Raw genomic sequence first — 21,346 nt, 5'->3', positions numbered from 1 at the left:
GAACTCTCAACCCACTGTTATTTGGCAAGGAACCCCCAGAGGTGGCAATTAGGGACAAGGGCCTTGGGAAAACAAAAACAAAAACAAAACCAGAGTCTTCTCAGGTATGCTTTCCTCCCTGGATGGGGACCCGGGCACAGGGAGCAGCCGGAGAGGGAGCAGAAGGAACTGCAGGGCCTGCCAAGCTCCTTTCCTGCTGTGCGGGGCAGCTGGGCAGGCCTGCTTCCAGGAGGGAAGCACCCACAGAAAGCTGCATGTGTGTATTCCTCAGCAGTTGGAGGCAGGGGGCTGCAACGAGAGGAAGAGGAGGTGACTGGTAAAAGCGAGAAGTCCTCCACTGCACTTGGGGGCTTGGGCTGATGCCAGCAGAGCCAGGAAGGCCAAATCCGGGAAGGAAAGTGGAACGGCAGACCCCTGCCTATCGCCCCTGCCTCCATCCTGTGTGTCAGGACCCTCCCCAGAACTCAGAACACCTCTCCTCCCTCCCTGCTTAAGCAAAGAGGGCATTTCCAGCCTAGAATGGTCCTCCCTGGTGTAAACTCTGTCTGTCACCCTTCAAGGCTCAGTCATGAGCCCCAGCAGCCTGAAAAGTGGCGTGTACCCCTGCACTGCAGCCACCTTCTGGGATCCAGCTGTTCCAGGTACCCCAAAGCCCCCAACATGGCACTACCATAGAGGTATGCGTGGGGTCCTGCCTGGCTAACTTGAGCTAAGAAGCTTAGGTCAGAGCCAGACTTTTTCATGGCTGCGTCTTCCTTTCTTCTCATCATTTGCTGCCCTGCAGACACCTCAGATTGGGGCAGGCTCTGAGCCCCGCAAAGCTGCTGGAGGCAACTCCACTGTCACTCACTTCCTGCCTGGGACCACATGGCCTCCTCTCATGCTGGGACTCACTTCCTGTTGACTGCTGGCTCCGTAGCATAGAGACCTATGAGGGCCGGCTCTGAGGCCCAACACAGCCCCAGGCTCCCGACCAACCCAGTCCTTCATGCACAAGAGTAAGCCCTGCCCTGGCCTTGCCCACGGACCCCAGTCTGCAACAGCACCAGATGCGCCATTCTCCCAGAGATGCCCCCAAAGCCAGGCGGGAGCCGGGCATGCTGGGCAGATGATGGGCGAGTGGGGCACGTTGCACATTTCCAGCCCCGGGTTAGCTCACCCGCTGAAATCCCCACTCCCGCATCTGGTCCACACCATCCTCTGCCCAACCATCCCCTCCTGCTCACCTGCTCTCTCAGGTTCTGGATGAGATGATTCAGCCAAAGTTCTGGGATTTGGGGGCGGGGGGGGCAATGACTTCTGCCACGCTCAACCCTTGATTCATCCTACCCATCAAGAACTCCCTCAAGCTAAGTGTGGCCCCTCAATGGGGCTCTCTGGGGCTCAGGGTGACCAGCAGGACAAAACCATCCAGAGGAAGGAAAAAGGTCCCAGTCAAATGGCCTGAAGCAACTGTCCAAGTCTCTGGGGAAGAGCTGGGTGCTCACTGAAGGAGCCATCCCTGGTGAGAAGGGCAGAAACCTCAGCCTGGAAGCCCAGGAGGGAGGGGTACCCCAGCCAGGCCTGGCCTCTTCTGCCCCCAACTCCATGTCCTCCTCCCAGCCACTCTCCTCCCCTCCTTTCCCCTGTCTCCACAGCTTGTTGACCTCTGGAGGGCAGAGACTTTGCTCGATCTGGAGGGCAGAGACTTTGCTCGATCCGGCTAGACTTAGCAGGGAGTGGGGCACCTGACAGGTGCTCAGACAATATTCACAATTGATTCGTGAATGGCAAAGACGAAGCTAAAAGTGAGAACCTCCTGCACTCAAGCTAGAGGGAGTTTCAGCTTTGCTGCCATGTTTGTTAAACAATCTGCTTTTGTTTGCTTTTATTTTGACAGTCATCTTGAAAGAGACACAGCACACCCCCGAGATACTCATGTTGCCCATTATCTGGGAGAGGGCTGGGTTGGGGGTGCCGACCATCCTAGAAGGCACCACCAGCAGGTGCAGCTGCAGGTGACAATTTCAGAATGGGAAAAGCCGCAGTAAGTACCCATCACTTCTCCTCCTGTGGGGGGCCAGATGGGGGCCACAGGAGGGTTGTGAATCTAGTATCATTCTAGATTTCAGTACAGCTTGGTCCTATCACCCACTGTCCACCTACCCCCACCCGGTATACCTCACTTTGGGTCTTCAAATCCTGCCCACCACTTCCTGGGGTCCCTCCGAGTTTGCCAATCTTCGCTTTCCTTCTGGGCAGAACCCCCACCTTGCCTCCGGCTTTTCCTCAGTCCTCTCCTGTGAGCAGCTTTTTGAGGCAGGTTAAGGCCGTAGTTCTCAACTGGGGCGATTTTGCTAACTCCTCACCAGGACATTCTGGCATGTGTGTGAAGACATTTTTGGCTGCCACAAGGTTAGGGTGAGGTGCTGGCATCTAGTGAGTAGAGGCTAGGGAAGCTGCTAAACACCCCACCAGACAGAGGACACCCCCCCCAACAGAGATTTAGTCCAGACAAAATGGCAATAATGTCTTTGAAAAACCCTGGGCTGAGGGTAGGGGCAAGGACAGGGACTGTCTTTATCAAAGGAACACTTTTTTTTTTTTTGAGATGGAGTTTCGCTCTTGTTGCCCAGGCTGGAGCACAGTGGCGCAATCTCGGCTCACTACAACCTCCGCCTCCTGGGTTCAAGTGATTCTCCTGCCTCAGCCTCCCAAGTAGCTGGGATTACAGGTGTCTGCTATTACACTTGGCTAACTTTTTGTATTTTTGGTAAAGATGGGGTTTCACCATGTTGTCCAGGCTGGATTCAAACTCCTGACCTCAGGTGATCCACCCACCTCAGCCTCCCAAAGTGCTGAGATTACAGGCATGAGCCACCATGCCTGGCTTAAGAAACATTTTTTTTGGCCAGGCATGGTGGCTTACGCCTGTAATCCCAGCACTTTGGGCGGCTGAGGCGGGTGGATCATGAGGTCAGCAGATTGAGACCATCCTGGCTAACATGGTGAAACCCCGAATCTACTAAAAATACAAAAAATTCGCTGGGCGTGGTAGCAGGCGCCTGTAGTCCCAGCTGCTGGGGAGGCAGCAGGAGAATGGTGTGAACCTAGGAGGCAGAGCTTGCAGTGAGCCAAGATCGCTCACTTTTTTTTTTTGAGACGGAGTCTCGCTCTGTTGTCCAGGCTGGAGTGCAGTGGTGTTATCTCAGCTGACTGCCACCATGCCTGGCTAACTTTTGTATTTTTAGTAGAGACGGGATTTCACCATCTTGGCCAGGCTGGTCTTGAACTTCTGACTTCGTGATCCACCCACCTTAGCCTCCCAAAGTGCTGGGATTACAGGCGTAAGCCACTGTGCCCGGCCTAGAAACACTTTTTTAAACTTTTAAAAAACTGGGGTAAAACATACATAACATTTACCATTTTAACCATTTTCAAGCATACTTTAAGTACACTCTCATGGTTATACAACCTTTACCCCCATCCATCTCCAGAACTTTTCCACAATCCCAAACAGAAACTGTCTCCATTCAACACTAACTTCCCAGTCGCCTCCCCCCAGTCACCACTCTTCCACTTTCTGTCTTCTAAGGAGCATTTTTAAAGTCTGTGTGTGGAAGGATCTGGACCCCTCAGCCCCCTGTAGTTGGCAGGTGTGGACAGCTGCTGGCCCAGCCTTGCCCTGAAGGGTGGGGGTGAACCCACCGCAGCTGTCACTCCTGTCCCAGCCAATGCATGCCACGTTTGTTTACAAAGCCCTTTCTCACCCAATCTCCTTACAATTCATACCTCTGAATCTAATTATCTGTTTACTGTGGCCTCCCTCCTCGACTGTGAGCCTTGCCTTATTTAACTTTATTTTTTTCTTTGAGACCGAGTCTCGCTCTGTTGCCCAGGCGAGTGCAGTGGCGCGATCTCGGCTCACTGCAACCTCCACCTCCTGGATTCAAGCGACTCTCCTGCCTCAGCCTCCCAAGTAGCTGGGATTACAGGTGCCTGCCACCACACCTGGCTAATTTTTGTATTTTTAGAGATGGGGTTTCTCCATGTTGGCCAGGCTGGTCTCAAACTCCTGATTCCAGGTGATCCATCCACCTCAGCCTCCCAAAGTGCTGGGATTACAGGCGTGAGCCACCGCACCCGGCCAATCTTATTTAACTTTGTAGGCCTCTCCACCTATGGCTCTCTAGCATCCCACACAGGACTGGGCACACATATGCTTATAAAATTAATAAATGTAATTTTCACAGGGATCCTAGGGGAGCTGGAGCGATACTCGCTTTTCTGAGGCCTGCCTTGGGTCACACGCCTCTGAGCAGTAAAGCTTCCAGGATGGCCCAGGTACAGGCGAGGCATTTGAAGGCCGACTCCCGCTCTGGGTTGAGTCTCGGAAAAGTGCAAGCTCACAAATGCCCCCAGGGTTTGAAGAAGGCAGAGGCGGCAGTGCAGTGCCCAAGAAAGGCCGGGCAGAGGCTGCTGGCCCTCCCCTGAGCAGCGCTCAACTCAAGCAAAAGACAGAGGCAAGGCAAGGAGGAGCCCTCTGCTGTGGCCTGCCCAGCCGGAACCAATTCCCCAGCCCTGCCGCCCCCTCCTCTTCCCCCTTTGCCCAAAGTCTGGGCCAGACCCAGACCTCCTGCCCCTCCTTCACTCCAGGCAAAGCCTTGCGTCCCAGGGTGGGGCAATGTCTGAAACTCCCAATATGGGGAGGTGATTTTTTCTTTCTTTTTTTTAAGAGACAGGATATCCCTTTGTCACTCAGGTTGGAGTGCGGTGGCATGATCACGGCTCACTGTGGCCCTGAATTCCTGGGCTCAAGCAATCTTCCTGCCTCAGTTTTACCAGGGACTACAGGTGCCTGCCACCACACCTAACTTTTTATTTTTATGGAAGTAATTAAAAAAAATTTTTTTTTTGAGACAAGGTCTCACTCTGCTGCCCAGGCTGGAGTGCAGGGGTGTGACCATAGCTCCCTGCAGCCTCAAATTCAACGATTTTCCTATCTCAGCCTCCCAAGGAGCTGGGACCACTGGCATGTGCCACCACATCCAGCTAATTTTATGGAAGTGATTTTTTTTTTTTTTTGAGACGCAGTCTCACTCTGTTCTCCAGGCTGGAGTGCAATGGTGTGATCTCGTCTCATTACAACCTCCGCCTCCCGGGTTCAAGCGATTCTCCTGCCTCAGTCCCAACTAGTAGCTGGGATTACAGGCATGTGCCACCACATCCAGCTAATTTTTGTATTTTTAGTAGAGATGGGGTTTCGCCATGTTGGCCATGCTGGTCTCGAACTCCCAACCTCAGGTAATCCACCCACCTCGGCCTCCCAAAGTACTGAGATTACAGGTGTGAGCCACCACACCCGGCCAGAAGTGGTTTTTAAGTGTTGCTTTACTATAGTTATTTACACAGAAAAACTAAAATCCAGGAGGAAGAGAGGTGAAAGTCATGGCACAGGGGAGATGAGGCCCTGGCACCTGGGGCAAGAAGCCCTGTCCCCAGGCTGCAGCCCACCTGCAGCGATCACCAGGGAAGGGGGGTCCTGTGGGGGTGGGGGGTGGGTAGATGCCATTCTCCCTCCTCCCCTGCCTCTTCCTTTCCCACTGGGAGCTCCTCTTGCCTTCTCCCCCAAAGCCCAGCAGATGCAGGGGCGACCTCACCTTGGTCACCCAGAGGGCCGGGCCTGCCATGGTGCTTTTAAGGCCTCTGTGAGATCCATTCCATGCCAACCGGGAACCCTGGCATCAGGCCAGCCACGGACTCTTCACCGTCACATGCACAGACTTGAGAAGGAGGCACCCCCACGCCTGCAGACACCCACTGCCAGCCACAGGACAGAAGGGTGCAAGGAAGCTGCGCGATGCCAACACAAACACGCGTGAGCCCCTCCACTCGCACCGCAACTCCTCGCTCCTTCCAGTTCCTCAGCTCTGCAGGCCCATCACCCCTCAACCAGCCTGAATTTTTCCAGGTTGACTCTAGTTTCAGGAAACAGCTGCATGTCCACGTAAGCAGGGCAGCTCTGCCCCCGAAGCATTGGCACGGGGCCACGACTGCCCGCCCCCGCCCTTCCTGCAGCCCCCTTTCCCCTGGTGGCCCTCACCAGAGATCTGATAGCAGCTGGAAGTGGCCTGTGGCAGGGAGAGCCAGAGATGCCTGCTCCATGCCCACTCCAGGAGGGGCCAGGGGGTCCCCAGATGCCCCCTTGCTCGGCCTTCCTGGGGTGGATGGAGCAAGCTCCAACGCTATGGAGCTAGGACCCTGACTCCTCCAATTTCCCTTTTCCCTGTGGGGTGGCTAAAAGCGCAGCCAGTGGGGTCAGGGATGGCGGGACCAGAGGCCACAGAGGGCCGACTCTGGAAACTCTGGTCCCAGCCTGGGCACCCCCTCCAGGTCCTACCATTCCCCTTACCACATCTGCTGGGAGCTGCCTGTCTCCCTTCTCCCCAGAGATCTCTCCACCCGTGTGTCTGAGGAGAGAACTCTGGGCTCTGCAAAGCCTTAGAGGTCACTCAGTCCGTGGCCTGGCTAGGCCGTCCCAAGCCACGGCAAATGGATGCCAGAATGACCATGCGTGGTGAGTGGCCGGCCCACTCAGGGTTCTGTTTCCAGCAGGGACACTGGTCCACCTGGAAAAGGGCCTGGTTGTGCTCTTTGAAGTCAACCTCAAAGGATTTCAGAGTGAGCTGGAGGCTCCCTTTAAAAAGCCATTATGCTGGCTGGGTTCAGTGGCTCACGCCTGTAATCCCAGCACTTTGGGAGGCCGAGGAGGGCGGATCATCTGAGGTTGGGAGTTCGAGACCAGCCTGGCCAACATGGTGAAACCCCATCTCTACTAAAAATACAAAAAAAATGGCCTTTGAGCCCCCTATGCTCAGGCCTGCTCTCACATTGTGTAGTGTACTTTCATTTTCAATAAATCCCTTCGACCCTTAAAAAAAAAAATTAGCCAGGCATGGTGGTACACGCCTGTAATCCCAGCTACTCAGAAAACTGAGACAGGAGAATTGCTTGAACCCGAGAGGCAAAGGTTGCAGTGAGCCGAGATCGCGCCACTGCACTCCGGCCTGGGCAACAGAGTGAGACTCCGTCTCAAAAAAAAACAAAAACAAAAACAAAAACAAAAAAGCCATTACGTATGAGAGATCCCATACGTTAAGTAAATCTCTTTTGAAGTTGCTTCTGTTTTCAATTTCTGCCAATCCTAGGGTGACAGGTTTGGTAAGAAGGGAACCCACCATGGAAAATGGTGCTGTCTTTTCTGTGCTTCATTTACCTTTCTGAAATTTCTAATGGGTGTCCTCCCTCTGCCCCCCAGCTGTGCTGTGCTCAGCCCGCCGCACCCGACATGATTTCATAGCCTTAATCACGTCCTCTGCCTTTGTCTCTGCAGACTTGGGAGTCCTAATCTCTTTAGTCTGTCCTCTCTTGGCAGCCTTGCCTTCCCCTTGATCAATTTAGTGCCCTTCTCTGGAGCTTTTCCAACTCGCTTATGTCTTTCTCGAGGTAGGAGAACCAAAATGTACAAAATTCTCTAGGTGGGGATGATGAAAGAAAGCCCATGTCAACAGCTCTCCTCCAATGGGTGTGCCGGCGCGTACCTGCAACAGGAGGAACGATGCAGGTGGAGCCCGGGCCCTAGAAAAGCTCATGGGGCCCCAGGAAGGCCACCAAGGCCAGGACCTGTGGGAATGAATGACTCGCTGAAGGTGGCCCTGGGATGTGGAGAGATGAAAATAAACAGAGGGATTCTTTTTGGGAAAAAAAAAAAAAAGGAGATTCTGAGATTCTACTTAAATGCTCCCCAAGTAAGACCAGCTATGTAAGGTGGCCTTGACAGGGGCCCCTTCCCCATCTGCTCCCTTCCAGAAGCCTTGTCTCTGACAACAACGCTGATGCTGTCCCTGTTGTGCCATTGCTAGGGCCTCCTTTCACCCCTTCCTCTCCAGCGTTCCCAGGGCCAGCAGCATAGGCTTGGCCAATTCTGCCCTGCCACTGCCACCCCCCACAGGCCCTGGGACTTTGCTGGCGCCCCCGCCCCCTCCCCTCTCCCAGCATGTGCTCATGCTCAGGGATGAACGCCATGCTCATGGGTGCCAGAGCCAATTTCTCAAACACGACTCCCATCACGTCATATCCGCCTCCTCACAACCTTCCAGATAACACATTTTTCAGAGAGGATAAAGAGTAAAAGCCCCTCAGGCTGCCTGCAAACTACCTTTCCAATCAAGATTGAGAAGATTTTTCTTCTTTCTTTGAGATAGGGTTTTGCTCTGTCACCCAGCTGGAGTGCAGTGACACAATTATGGCTCACTGCAGCCTCAACCTCCCAGGGTCAAGAGATCCTCCTGCCTTAGCCTCCCAAGTAGCTGCGACCACAGGTGTACCACCATACCCAACTACTATTTGTTATATATATATATAAAAATTTATTTTTTGAGACAGAGTCTCCCTCTGTAGCCCAGGCTGGAGTGCAGTGGCACAATCTCGGCTCACTGCAACCTCTGCCTGCCCAGGTTCAAGCGATTCTCGTGCCTCAGCCTCCTGGGCAGCTGGGACCACAGGTATGTGCCACCACATTCGGCTTTTTTCTATTTTTAGTAGAGATGGGGTTTTGCCATGTTGGCCAGGCTGGTCTCGAATTCCTGGCCTCAGGTGATCCACCTGCCTCAGCCTCTCAAAGTGGTGGGATTACAGGTGTGAGCCATTGCACCCAGCCCCGTATACATTTTTCAATGAATCCCTAGTCCCCTCAGCCAGGCCTGTGCCTGTGTGCTCATGGCCCCTGCCTTTGGGCCTCCCCACACTCACCCCGCCCTGCATGCCTTCCTTCCTCCACACCCAGCTCAGCTGGGGTCGGGGGTGCCTCTCACTTTCCCCTTGACTTCTCCAAATGTCACCTCCCTTCTAAGGCCCAGGTCAAGCCCCACCTCCTCCATCTTCCCTGGCTTCCCCGGCATCCTTAGGAGTCCCACTGCACTTAAGTCCCCACCATGGGCTAGGCCCTTCCATGCAGCACTCCAGTAGCGGGCGTTGATTTCACCGCTCAGGTCGGGGAGTGGGTGGGTGGAGCTGCAAGGTTCATAACCATAGGCTCTACCTCACAAGCAGTGTGTCGGCGTGTCTTCCTCACGCCTTCCAAAACATGAGGAGACAGAGTGGGCAGCAGCGTGTACTGATGCAGGCTCTCAGGAAGAAAAGCCACCTCTAGGGGTGGGCCAAGGGCTGCAGCCCAGGAGTGGGAGACACGATGTCAGGAAGTTATGTGCATAAAAGCTAGGGGCACCATGTCACCCAGCCGAGGTCCGGAGGGTTAGCCCAGGAGCGGCTCTGATCTGAAAACAAGCAGGGCTGCTGAGCTCTGTCTTAACTTGGAGAAGAATCAAAGGTCCTATCAGGCTGGAAAGCTAGCCAGTGCTGCAAACCTCCAACAGCTGCCATAAGCTGTACCTAGCTGACTTTTGCCTGCAGCAGAATGGTTCCCTGACTTCCCCATTTAGGTTACCCCAAGTCATCTGCTCTGAAGTGGGGCAGTTTGCCCTCTTGGACTGGCTCACTCCTGTGGTGTTGGAGGGTCAGCCCTAACACCAGCTTGGGCTCAGCTGAGCTCAGCACCAGCGCCCGGCCCCCTCCTCCTCCTCCCTCCCATTCTGGGTTATTCTTAGCAGGAGGTGACCTCAGAGTGCTCCCTCTGAGCAAAAATAACCCTGGAGGAAGTTGGTGGGTATAAATCGTCAATGAATAAATACGCATCGCTAGTAAATAGGGGATGGAGCCCCACAGGGCCACTCACCCCCCAGGGCCTGGTGGGCAAAGGCAGAAACTCTCCCTTCAGGGCTCCAACCGGAACCACGCACGAAGGACAAAGGCCTCTGCAGGACTGTCTGGGCTGGCAACCAGGCAGGAACCAGCCTCAGACACCCACACTTGTCACCCTGCAACATCCTTAGAGGCTGCCCCTTCCTCCCCACCTCACACCCACACACGGGCTCAGCTCCACGCACCGGCCCCCGCCTCCCTATCATGGGCACTGGCCAGCCCGCAGGCCCTGGCCCAGGTGGCAGCTCCCTTCCTAAGCCCCGCCCTGCCCTGCAGCTGACTTCCTGTTTCCTGTTGCCGGCTCTGACTGCAGCATCCTGGCTCTCTGGCCAGTGCTACAGACAACTAGGCCGTTGCCGGTTTTAAGCAGGCCCACCTCTTTGCCCTCAGCCCCCTGCAGCCTTCGGCACTTACACACAGGCTCCCTGGTATTTGTGTCAATAACTCTCTTCAGTTCCATTTTCTTTGTATGCTTTTTGGACCAGTTCCACACACTTTTTCCAGCAGCCCTGAATTCACATATTAACTGAAAGAGAACCCCTGGGTAGGGACCCAGTAGCCAAACTGCATGGATGCAGTGATAAGGAGGAAAGAGCACCATAGGCTTTGCAGTTGGGAGGTGTGAAGTCCAAGTCCTGATCATCTTCTCTGAACCTCAGTCTCTTCTTCTGAATGTGGTGATAATGAAAGCGGTCCCCAACTACCTCACGCAGGTTTGTCAGCATCAAATAAGGTAACCCCTGTAAAACGCCTTTGTAGGCAGTAACATGCTGCATAACCATGAGCCTTTACTGCTGGTCTCTGTCCTCAGTGAGGCAGGCAAACTCAGTGTGGCACAGCTCAGCGACTATGCAATGGCGGTGCATTTTCAAACTGTCAGGGATGAAAGCTCAAGCTTTGGTTTCAGATTTTTAAATTCTCAATGCACCAAGAAATGATACGGTTGTAAAATATAAAATCACAGCACGTGGATGTGGCAACATTGTCACACACACATAAAAGCTTCTGAATAGTTATACTCAGTTCTGTACCGACAGGTGACAACAAATGCTTCTCAAAGTGAGGTCTGCAGACCACTGCAGTCCCATGTGTGTGATCGGTGGGCTTGGAACTTGTCTTTATCAGTTCATTTTTATTAACTTTGGAGACAGTTGGAGAAGGGAGAGGCCAGTGTGGGTCACAGTGGCTGAACTGGGCTTCATTTTCAGGCTGGGTTCTGCCGGGCTGTGGTGCTGGGGCAGGCGGAGAGAAGGCAGGCTGTGGAACTGTGTAAGGGGTGGGCAGGAGGAATGGCTGGCTAGTGTGTTTGGGGAGCAGTGAGAAGGTGAGGTTTCTGTGGCCAAAAGGGTGGCATCAGGCATAGCAGGGGAAGGAGTGGTCAGATGGTGAGGGGCTGGAATTCAGATCTTGTCCCCTAAAAAATGGAGTCCCAGGGGGTTCCTGAAGAAGGACGTGCCGATGCTACATTTACTGTGATTATGTGTGGCCTCCTGTCTCCAGCACACTTGACTGAAATAGAAGGCATCTTCCTCTGGTGGCTTCCCGCACATGGTCAGTGCTCAGGAAGTGGAAAGTGTTTGTCGTGAAGGGAGCACACTGGCCTGGGCATGCAGGGGGCAGGTGGAGTCTGGTTTGGGTGAGGGCAATGCCAGGGGGCAGAAGGCACCCAGGGACAGATGCCTGTTGAAGGCCAAGACAGACAGTCCTTGGGGGCAAAAGGAGGAGAGAGCCCAGGATTTCTTGGGCTTGGGGGTGGGACCTGGTGAGGGCACTAGTGGGTATATCTGGACCCTCCCTGTCCAGCGCCGGCTGTGGAAGCTCACAGCCTCCAGCCAGGGTTTCATCTCTTACTTCCCAGTCCCCATCCCTGTCACACCTGTCAGGACCTGAGCCAAGCTCCTTCCCCAGGCTTAGCTGGATGACACACTCAGCTGCTTTAAAGCTCCCTGGCAAATCTATTCCCAGGGCCACAGCTGCAACAGGTCCTCAGAAGCCATCTCTCCTGTGCTCCTGCACGGGAGGGGAAGAGGCCAGGACCAGCACCTGCGACCACAAGGGCTGAGCCTTGGCTGCAGCAGGAATCCCCCAACATGGGCTCCCAGGAAGGGCCATGCTGGCTGCTGTCCTCGGGGTCAGTCTTTCTCGGTTCCTCCAATGTGCAAGGAGTTGCTTTCCCAACAGCTGACTTCCCAATCAGCTTCACCTTGACCATGCTCCTCCTCACCCTGGGCCTCTCCTGAGAGGCCAGGCGACGGCAGGTGTAACCTAGGACTTGGGCTAGAACACATCCAGACCATGAGGGGCAAGGGATGCGCCCCGCCTCCCAGGGCTGCTGAGAGGCTGATGCTGGGCCCCCACCCCATAGGCCTGCACCCCAACCTGGTGGACACTGGGCCCTGCAGTGGAACAGGTTTTTTACACAGCCAGCTCTGCGTTTTTTTTTTTTTTTTTTTTTGAGACAGAGTCTCGCTCTGTTGCCCAGGCTGGAGTGCAGTGGCACAATCTTGGCTCACTGCAACCTTCCCCTTCCGGGTTCAAGCGATTCTCTTGCCTCAGCCTCCCGAGTAACTGGGATTACAGGCACCCGCCATCATGCCCGGCTAATTTTTGTATTTTTGTAGAGACAAGGTTTCACCATGTTGGCCAGGCTGGTCTCAAACTCCTGACCTCAGGTGATCCGCCCGCCTTGGCTTCCTAAATTGCTGGGATTACAGGCATGAGCCACTGCGCCTGGCCCAGCCTGCACATTTGGACTCTGTTTTGCTGTTTGCCAAGTGCCCCAGGAGGTGGACAGGGCAGGTTTTACTGGCAGCCATATTTTCCCAATGAGGAAGCAGCCCAGAGAGGTTAGGTGACTTGCTCAAGGACACATGCTGGGAAGCATTAAATCAAGGTGCTGCTCTTCTGTCAAACTACGGTTGCCGTGGCCTCCTGAAGAGGAAAGGTTTGGCCAGGCGGGGGCAGGCCCGACCTTTGCTGAGGCTCCTTGGTGCTTGCACCATTTCGTTCTCACAGGGGCAAGGAGGAATGCATCCTTTTCTCCTCTATTTTTCGAAGGGGAACCTGAGGTTCAGGCAGCAGTAGTTCAAGGTTACACAGGTGGTCAGTGGTGGAGCCAGAATTTGAACTCAGGTCTCTTGGACCCCAAAGACAGTGTTTTTCCTTCTGCCCTGGAGCGTGCTTCAGGCCAGGGGATGTAGGACCGCCGGCCCCTCTCCCCTCACTCGGCTGTGCCCCTCTTCTCTGTCATTGTCTAGGCGATGTCCCCACACTCCTGCCCCTGACTTCCTTGTACCTTTTCACCCGAGTGCTTCACTCCACCTCTCAGCGATGTGGCTACCCTCTGATTCCAGAGACTCACAAAGATGAGTCAAAGGGTTGCTGGGTCTTTATTTGCTACAGGTGGTGGCTCTTGTCCTCAGAAACTGGACGGGGACAGGGGGAGTTTGCTTAGCAGATTGCACGTTGCCAAGCCTCAGGAGAGAGGCAGGGCACGCTGCAAATGTGGAGTCACCAGTGTGCTCTGACTCCGGCCTGGCTCTCCTCCCACACCTTCTCCATTAAGGTGCCCTGTGGGTAGAGGAGGGTGCAGGGGCCCTGGGAATCTGGAGTCTGCTGCCAGCCAGAAAGTCCTCTCTGAAGCCCCGTGTTATCTTTCAACGTCACGTGAATTTTTCATTCCAGAATGAATTTCATTCATTACATATCCACGTTTGCTTTAATATTAAAAGGTTTAAAATTACTTACCAGTAAAATGACTTCACTCCGCCCCCCCGCCCCCCGCCTCAAATCTTCAGGCAGAACTGGCAGGGGTGCATCTCAGTACACAGCAGGTTCCCACACCTCCCACCTCCAGGAACTCACCCCCCGCCTCTACTGTCCCATTTCACTTCAGTCACCTTCAACCCGGCTCTCTACCCCAAGGGAGCAAGTCCTGGGCTCCATGCCTGCTGAGAACATTTCTTTGAAGGGCTGAGTAACAAATCCAGAGCCTCTGACTCCCCCTTACCTTCTTGCTCCAAGTTTACCATTCTCAGCTGGAAGGCGGGGGGGGGGGGGGGGCGTAAAAGAAAGGAACCAGCTGTCTCTGGTGCTGGGAAATAATGACTGCTCCACATCTGAGTTTAAGACATAAACCAGTTAGGCTCCTACAGCCCAGGGGTCTTGTTCTCCAGAGCTGCCCCCAGGCCTCAGCGGCACTGGTTCCCAGAAGCCTGGCGCTGGGGCTGGCCCTGCAGCCTACATGCCTGCAGGACTTCCTTCCCCAGGGCCCTGGTTCTCCTGCTGCCTCACAGAGACTCCTCAGCCTGCATCTCCCCCTTCCCATTTGATCAGACTCCCAGGCCTCAGTTCCCTTCCTCCACGTGGGGGCTGAGACCCTGGGTGAGAGTGTGGTAGGGAGGGGCCTTCATAGATAGTCCAGGGAGATCTTAGTCCAGCCTGGGATTCTGGCAGGCCCTCTTGCTTCCCTTCCAGAGGGAGGCCAGGAGTCAGGGGCCTGGTCCAAGTCTTAGGCCCAAAACCAACCAGCCAAGTCCACTGGCTTCTCAGGGCCTCCACTTCTCTATGCAGAAAACAGGGAAATGTGGCCGGGCGCGGTGGCTCATGCCTGTAATCCCAGCACTTTGGGAGGCTGAAGTGGGCGGATCACTTGAGGTCAGGAGTTCGACACCAGCCTGGCCAACATGGCGAAATCTCGCCTCTACTAAAAATACAAAAATTAGCCAGGAATGGTGGCGCGTGCCTGTAATCACAGCTACTTGGGAGGCTGAGGTGGGAGAACTGTTTGAACCCAGGAGGTGGAGGTTGCAGTAAGCCGAGATTACGCCACTGCACTCCAGCCTGGGCAACAGAGTGAGACTCTGTCTCAGTAAAAAAGTAAATAAATAAATAAGAAAACAGGGAAATGTGAGGGTGGGATTTGAAGAATGGGGTACCTGCAGCTGGAGGGGTATACCCCATCACCTGGTCTTAAATGTCTCCAGGTCCCTGCAGGACATACATCACTGCCATTGACAGGCCAGGCACGTGTGTGTTGTGTGTGTGCACAGAAGGGTGTGTAGGATGCGACACTCACCGGGGGGTGCTTGCGCTTCCTCCCAGGCCGCCCCACCTTCCGTGCCGTGGTGCTGGGCTCTTGGCGCTCCTCCTTGCCACGCGGCTCCTCCTGCTCCTCTCCGTCCTGCAGGCACAGACACAGCCTGTGAGGCCAGAGGTGGATCCCAGCAGTGTAGCATTCCAGGCCTGTCTGGGGCTGGCCCTGGCCTCCCTTCCAGCCCCAGCCTCCTCCTGTCCCACGAGCCACACTTCCAGGGCTGTGTAATATGCCCCCACCAACTCCCCTCCTGCCTGATGAGGCTTGAGGCACCCCTCAGAGCCCCACTTAAAATATATCCTTGGCCAGGCACCGTGGCTCATGCCTGTAATCCCAGCACTTTGAGAAGCCAAGGCAGGAGGATCCCTTGAGGCCAGGAGTTTGAGACCAGCCTGGGCAACATAGTGAGACTCCATCTCTATAAAAATACCCACACCCATATGTATATCTAAATAATATATTATTTAGATATCTAAATTATATATTATTTAGATATCTAAATTATATATTATTTAGATATATAATATATTTATATATCTAAATTTTATATATATATATATATATATATATATAAAATACATCCTTGGGGGAACTTCAGGGCAGACGCTGCTGCCCCCCCGGAAGGCATCTCTCTCTCTTTATGACCACATTTTCCGAACCATAAAATCATAACACAAGCTCTGATAAAGGATTTGAGTTAAAAGTTTATTTATATGAGAAAGCTTTTGTTCACAGATACACAATTACATTTGTGATCTACTTAATGAATCACCTTTATTGAAAATAAAATCGCTGGGCATGGTGGCTCACGCCTATGATCCTAGCACTTTGGGAGGCTGAGGCAGGTGGATCATGAGGTCAGGAGATTGAGACCATCCTGGCTAACACGATGAAACCCCGTCTCTACTAAAAACACAAAAAATTAGCCGGGCGTGGTGGCACGCGCCTGTAGTCTCAGCTACTAGGGAAGCTGAGGCAGGAGAATTGCTTGAACCTGGGAGGCAGAGGTTGCAGTGAGCCAAGATCACGCCACTGCACTCTAGCCTGGGAGACAGAGCGAGACTCTGTCTCAAAAAAAAAAAAAAGAAAATCAAGTGAAAAGAAATATTAAATTTAGCAATATCTATTTGAAGTCCAGGCAATACTCGAAATGGACAACTATGGAAAGTGGAGGACTTGTACAGCTGTGAACACCCCTGCCATGTGGAGCTGGCACCGCGCATGCCTGTCAGCCTGCAGGAGGATCTCAGGGACCGAATCTCAGCTCCTCTCCATCTCTTGCATTCACCGAGTTTGGAACAGAAGTTTGTTTTACTCCCCGCCCCTCACATTAACACCTGTGCACGGCTGGGCCCTGACATGCTTGTCTCCTGGGGCACAGAGACATAAACCTAGAAAGTCCTGCCTCACTACTCCAGCCTGGCCACAAACCACCCACAAGTCCCTTCTGACTCAGCCGGGCTCTGGCATGACTAATCCCCAGCAGAAATGATGCTGGGGAAGGGGGGAGAAAGACATCCTGACCCTGCAGATGGGCCACAGGCTGCTCTTCATACCCTGCACGATGTCAGGAGCCAAAGATGGCTTTTGGGCCCTCCCCAAGGAGGGGCCAACCCAGGGCAGTGCTGGCAGCACAGAGGTAGAAGAGGGTCCACAGCTCTCCTGGAGACCTGAGTAAGATGGCCCTCAACATCCTACTCAACTTTCATTTTCTGTGATTGCAAAATACCTTGTGGTTTGCCACATTAATTTTTAGGTGACAGTGGGACACACAAATGGAAACCTACTGTGACCAGCTGTAGACATAAGACCAGCGGGAAGAGCATCCCTGGCCCCTCCATCCATCCTCCAGCTGAGGCATGTCTGCAGGGCAGACCATCACGGCTCAAGTTCTGGGAGGCCTCCAAAGACATGCACATGGAAGGTGAACAGAGGTGCCCGGTCTTAGCATAGGTGGTGGCCACAGTCAAGCTGGAGAGAGGCAGAGCTCACACAGGAGATAAAGAGAGAATGCTCGGAGGTGCAGAAGAGGACCCTGGTGTGTTGTGGGAGCAAGGAAGGGGAGGGCTGCCAACACTGGAGACCAAAGCTGTCTGAGAAAGATACTGAGGATGAGGAGGCTTGGCTAGGGGTCAGAACGGCTGACCTTCAAGAGCACTGTCACTAAGCTGTGCAGGGTGACACGGCAGTGAGGGCTGGAGAAGGGCCAAAGAGGGCAATTTAAGGAGCACAGCAGAGGAAGCATCTGGAAAGGATGCCAGGGGACTGGGGAGCCCTGTGCCATCTGTGGAGGGAGAGGCCAGCCCCGAGGCCGGAGATCCTTCAGGGGCTCTTTTCAGGAAAGCACAGCAGAGGGGCGGTGAGGGCAGAAAGGCTGTGGGAGGAGGAGCAAACTCGCGGGAGCCTTCATGAGGGCTCAGGGTGCCCAAGGGCACACGCCCCATGGGAGGGGAGGCCTGCTGCTTCTGAACCATCTTCTGAAGACCCCAGACCCCCCAGTGTAAGAAAGGATCACACAGAGAGGACGTATTGCCAGTGCAGCTTAGTATTTGTGAAGGTTCTGATTGGATCTACACAACTGCTAAGAATTTCAGGCTGAGGTGGGGCTTCTAATCCGATTCTACCAGTGCCAAATGGGCACCGTCTTGATCAGCACTTGTAACATCATTAGGGGTCATGTGAGGTCATGGAAAAAGCAAAGTGGGCATGAGCCCAGCTTGTCCATTTCCTAGTTACAGGAGCAGCCTCTCGGAGCCTCAGTTTCCTCATCCATAAAATGGGGGTAGGGAGGTGTCCATCCTGTCTGCTTCTCAGGTTTTGAGAAGACAGCTTCACAAAGGGTCTGCCCCTTTGTCTGTTTTGTTTACTGCTGAATCCCCAGTGCCTAGGGCAGATTCTGGAAAAACTCCTACTGCCCATAAATTCTGGGCTTTAAACTATTTCTTTAACAAGCTGCATTTGTGACAGAGGGAGTCATTTGACTTTCTTTTATTCTGAACTAATCAGAGATGTGAAAGCCAACCAGAGCGTCTGATCAGTGAAAGGGAACCACAGTTACCACACAGCAATGACCTAAAAATAAAGATGCTTGACATTTCACGATGGGCACCAGCTTCCACTGGGCATGCGGAGAAAGCCTTTGGGGGCCCCGACAGGCCACCCCTCTGCCATATGCAGTCCTGCTGGCATCTCTCACCTACACCACGTGTGCAGGGCCTGTAGGTGCTCGGCACATTTTTTTCCCTGTTGGATTCAATTCCATGCAACCCAGCCCAGGAGGAGGGGTGGACCCCCCGGTGCCAGGCCACCTCTCCAGGTCCTGACAGGTCCAGAGAGGGCGGGGAGTGCCAGGCAGGGGTGCTGTGTGTACCCCACACCTGGTGCAAGGAGCTTTACGGCTGGCCCAGCATTCAGGCCCTGCATGCTTCTGGGTCGTGCTTGGAGTCTCCACGAGAGCCAGGTCTGAACAACTCCTGGCCCTTCCCCTTGACATTTGGCCCTAAGAGCAGCGTTGTGAAAAGCATGTTCTCTTCTGCCAACTCTTCCACGATGGAGTCTTAGGGCAAAGCGGGAAGCGATGCTTCTGCTCTGGGCCTGCCTGAGGTTCCCTCTGCGGAGGGAGGGGGCTAACACGCCAAGAAGGGTGAGCAGATGGCTCGGGCCGTGCCCCTCAATGGCTCCAAGGAAGCGTAGCAAGTGGTTCATTCTCGCATCTGTCACGGGGTCTGTTTTATTCCATATCTTTGCTGATGGGTTGAGCAAAGGAATGTAAAATATGCTTATCAAATCTGCAAGTAGCCCTGAATTAGGAGGCGTTGCTAATACTCTGAAAGAAAAGAATCTGATCCGTGGTGACATGGGACAGCTGAAGAACAGTAACACAGTTCGCGGGAACAGATTTGAGCCCAGGTTGGTTTCCTCATCTGTCAAGCCAGGGGACTGAATTCGTCCACACTTCCAGCGCAGAGGGGAGGGGGTGGAAATTCCAGACATGTAGGCTTTGGAGAGGGCAGAGCCGGCTGGGAGTTTCGCTCTGCTCTTTGCTTAGGAGTAACCTCAAGCTCTTTAACCTCCCTGAGTCTTGCTTTCCTCATCTATAAAATGGGATGATATCTACTTCACAGTGATGTTATAAGAATTAAATGAGGTGATGTAGCAAAAGCTGACACGTGATAGTCACTCGAGAACTGCTACCTTCCCCCGCTCCACACATCCTGATTCGTACTTCACTCCCACTCCATCCTCCCCATCCCCCTCCCTGCCTCGTGCAAATCCCAGCGCGCCGCCCACCATATGCAGCGATCCCTCACTATCACACAGAGCCCAACATCTGGCGGGCGCTCCTGCCGCAAGATATGTGGCAATACTGGGGCTCTAGGAGCTTTCCAAAATGCAAAGCTGATTATGCCACTCTGCAGAGCTTAAACCTTTGCCACGGGGGTTCCCGGGGGCCAGGAGGATCCAGCCAAGCTCCTCAGCTCATGTGCAGGACGGTCCCCAGGATTTGGCTGGATCGCCTTGGTCTCTTCTCCACACTGTGGTCCCAACAGACAGCACCAAGCGCGAAAGCAAACTGCTTCTGGCCTCAGCCCCTAGGCATAGACTGTTCTGACCACACCACCCTCCCCTCAGGTTTATCAGCAAACTGTTACTCGCTTTTCCAGCCTCCTATCCTGGATTCCCTGCCCCTAGGCCCCCTCCTCCCATCCCCTGCCTAGACTGAGCTGAAAGACCCTTCCTCTCCTATAGTTCCCCTACCCAGCAAGGCAACGGTCAGCTCCTTGAGGGAAGTGTGGGTGTCTGATTCATGCTGGCATCCAGAATGCCTAGATGGATGCATTTAGTCCAAGGCAGGCACTTGATGAATGACTGTCACAGAGTAGGTGCCTGACATGAGTCCATAGACGCAAACAGAGACACACGTACAAATCTACAAACCCGTACAAATACAACTGTGTATGAGGTTCCAGTGCCTCTCGGATCTTTACAATTCCAGATTAGGAAACAAGAGGACTAAAACGTCCCTTCTAGACTTAAACATAATTGTCACTTTGCATTTATGTCATTCTTTGCAGCTTTCAAAGCACCTTCACATTTGGTGGCCTGTGAGATTAGGTGGTTCCTCTCTCTAAACATCTGAGGCTACGATCTGACCTACATTTCAACACTGCTCACTGGATGGATTATTTTAAGCCATATACAACGTCTCATTCTGATGCGCTGGGCTATGACGATAATAATCTCTCACATTTGCACTGTACGTGGTAATTAACAAAGCATCTTCACATATGTTATTTCATTGTATTCTTACACTTTACAGAAAGCAGAGCTGGTATTATTTTTTTCTGTTACACAGATGAAACACCTGAAGCTCAGAGAGATTATCTGACTTGCAGGGATCAGAGAGCCAGGAAAGGAGGCCTTTAGAACCAAAATTTACATCTTTTGTTTACCAGTCCATCGGTCTTTCTACTGCAACATGCCACTATACCCTACCATGTCAACAGACACACACACAGTGACACCATAAAGATACAGGCAATCCAAGGTCAAGGCACACTGGCATTCACAGGCACAGACACTCTGGGCTGGCTGTGCCCAGACACAGGACCTGTCCCCACAAGAGATTTATGTCTCTTGAGGCCCTCACCTAGAGACAGCCAGCCTGACATACGTGTGTTCCCTTCAGTACTTAAACCGGATGCTACTGACCCAGCATCGGTTGAGCAGATGTCTCGAGTTGGTGCTTGAGTCGAGGGGATGAACTTGCCGGATCTAGCCAGCTACTTGCCCGGGCCCCCTGGGACAAGAAGCATGCCCAGCCTTTGCCAGCTGGCTGGCTGGCCTCCCAGGGACTGTCTGTGGTCATGGAATTCAGTGAAACGAATTGGCTTCTGCAAGAGGCAGAGCCCTGTCCTGGGCTGCCTGAGCACCAGGCTCTGCAGAGCTACAGCCACACGCTTGCGTACCCCAATGCCGCACAGACACTCACATATGCTTGCACACACACCCGTGCCCAGGCCAACCTGCAGAGGCTGATCCCAGCGTGAGGGGTCAGGCAGTGGGCTGGGAATCACTGTAGATGCGCATGGGCCCAGAGCCCTCCAAAGCCCCCTACTTTTTCTGATCTCAGTCACCTCCCAAGGCTCATCAGCCCTTTATTTCAATTATTCAACAATATCCAACAAGTAACCATTGACTGCTTAGGTCGTGTCATAATTACCGAGGAAAGCCTTCCATCCTCCTGAAAGGCCACTCTCCTGGAGGGGAGGGGCCATGTCGCATGGCGCCTCTGAGTCCCCCACAGCTCCTGGGTACTTGCACACAGAGGTGTTCCAGAAATGCTAAATAGCTGACAACGGTGGTGCCCATCTGGTTCCCAGGCCCTCCTGCCAGGGCTGCAGCCCCTTGTCCACAGCCTGCCCACCTGGCTGGGGCCTCATTGTCTTCTGG

The 21,346-nt window shown here is 53.7% G+C and overlaps 1 protein-coding gene across 5 annotated transcripts in view; it reads right to left on the bottom strand.

The window, feature by feature from the left end:
- The window catches only part of DNMT3A (DNA methyltransferase 3 alpha), a 115,543-nt gene that overhangs the window by 57,521 nt on the left and 36,676 nt on the right, over positions 1–21,346 (bottom strand). For all 5 annotated transcript variants that reach the window (XM_034952744.3, XM_034952743.3, XM_034952742.3 and 2 more), the window contains one exon: positions 14,876–14,980. In XM_034952744.3, coding sequence (XP_034808635.1) covers positions 14,876–14,980 — 105 coding nt within the window. The remainder of the gene's footprint in view (positions 1–14,875; positions 14,981–21,346) is intronic.

Source organism: Pan paniscus, chromosome 12 (assembly GCF_029289425.2).
Source record: "Pan paniscus chromosome 12, NHGRI_mPanPan1-v2.0_pri, whole genome shotgun sequence".
In the NCBI taxonomy this organism is placed as follows: Eukaryota; Metazoa; Chordata; class Mammalia; order Primates; family Hominidae; genus Pan; species Pan paniscus.
Note: the sequence above shows the minus strand (reverse complement) of the source record. Positions and strands in the feature narration are given on the sequence as shown.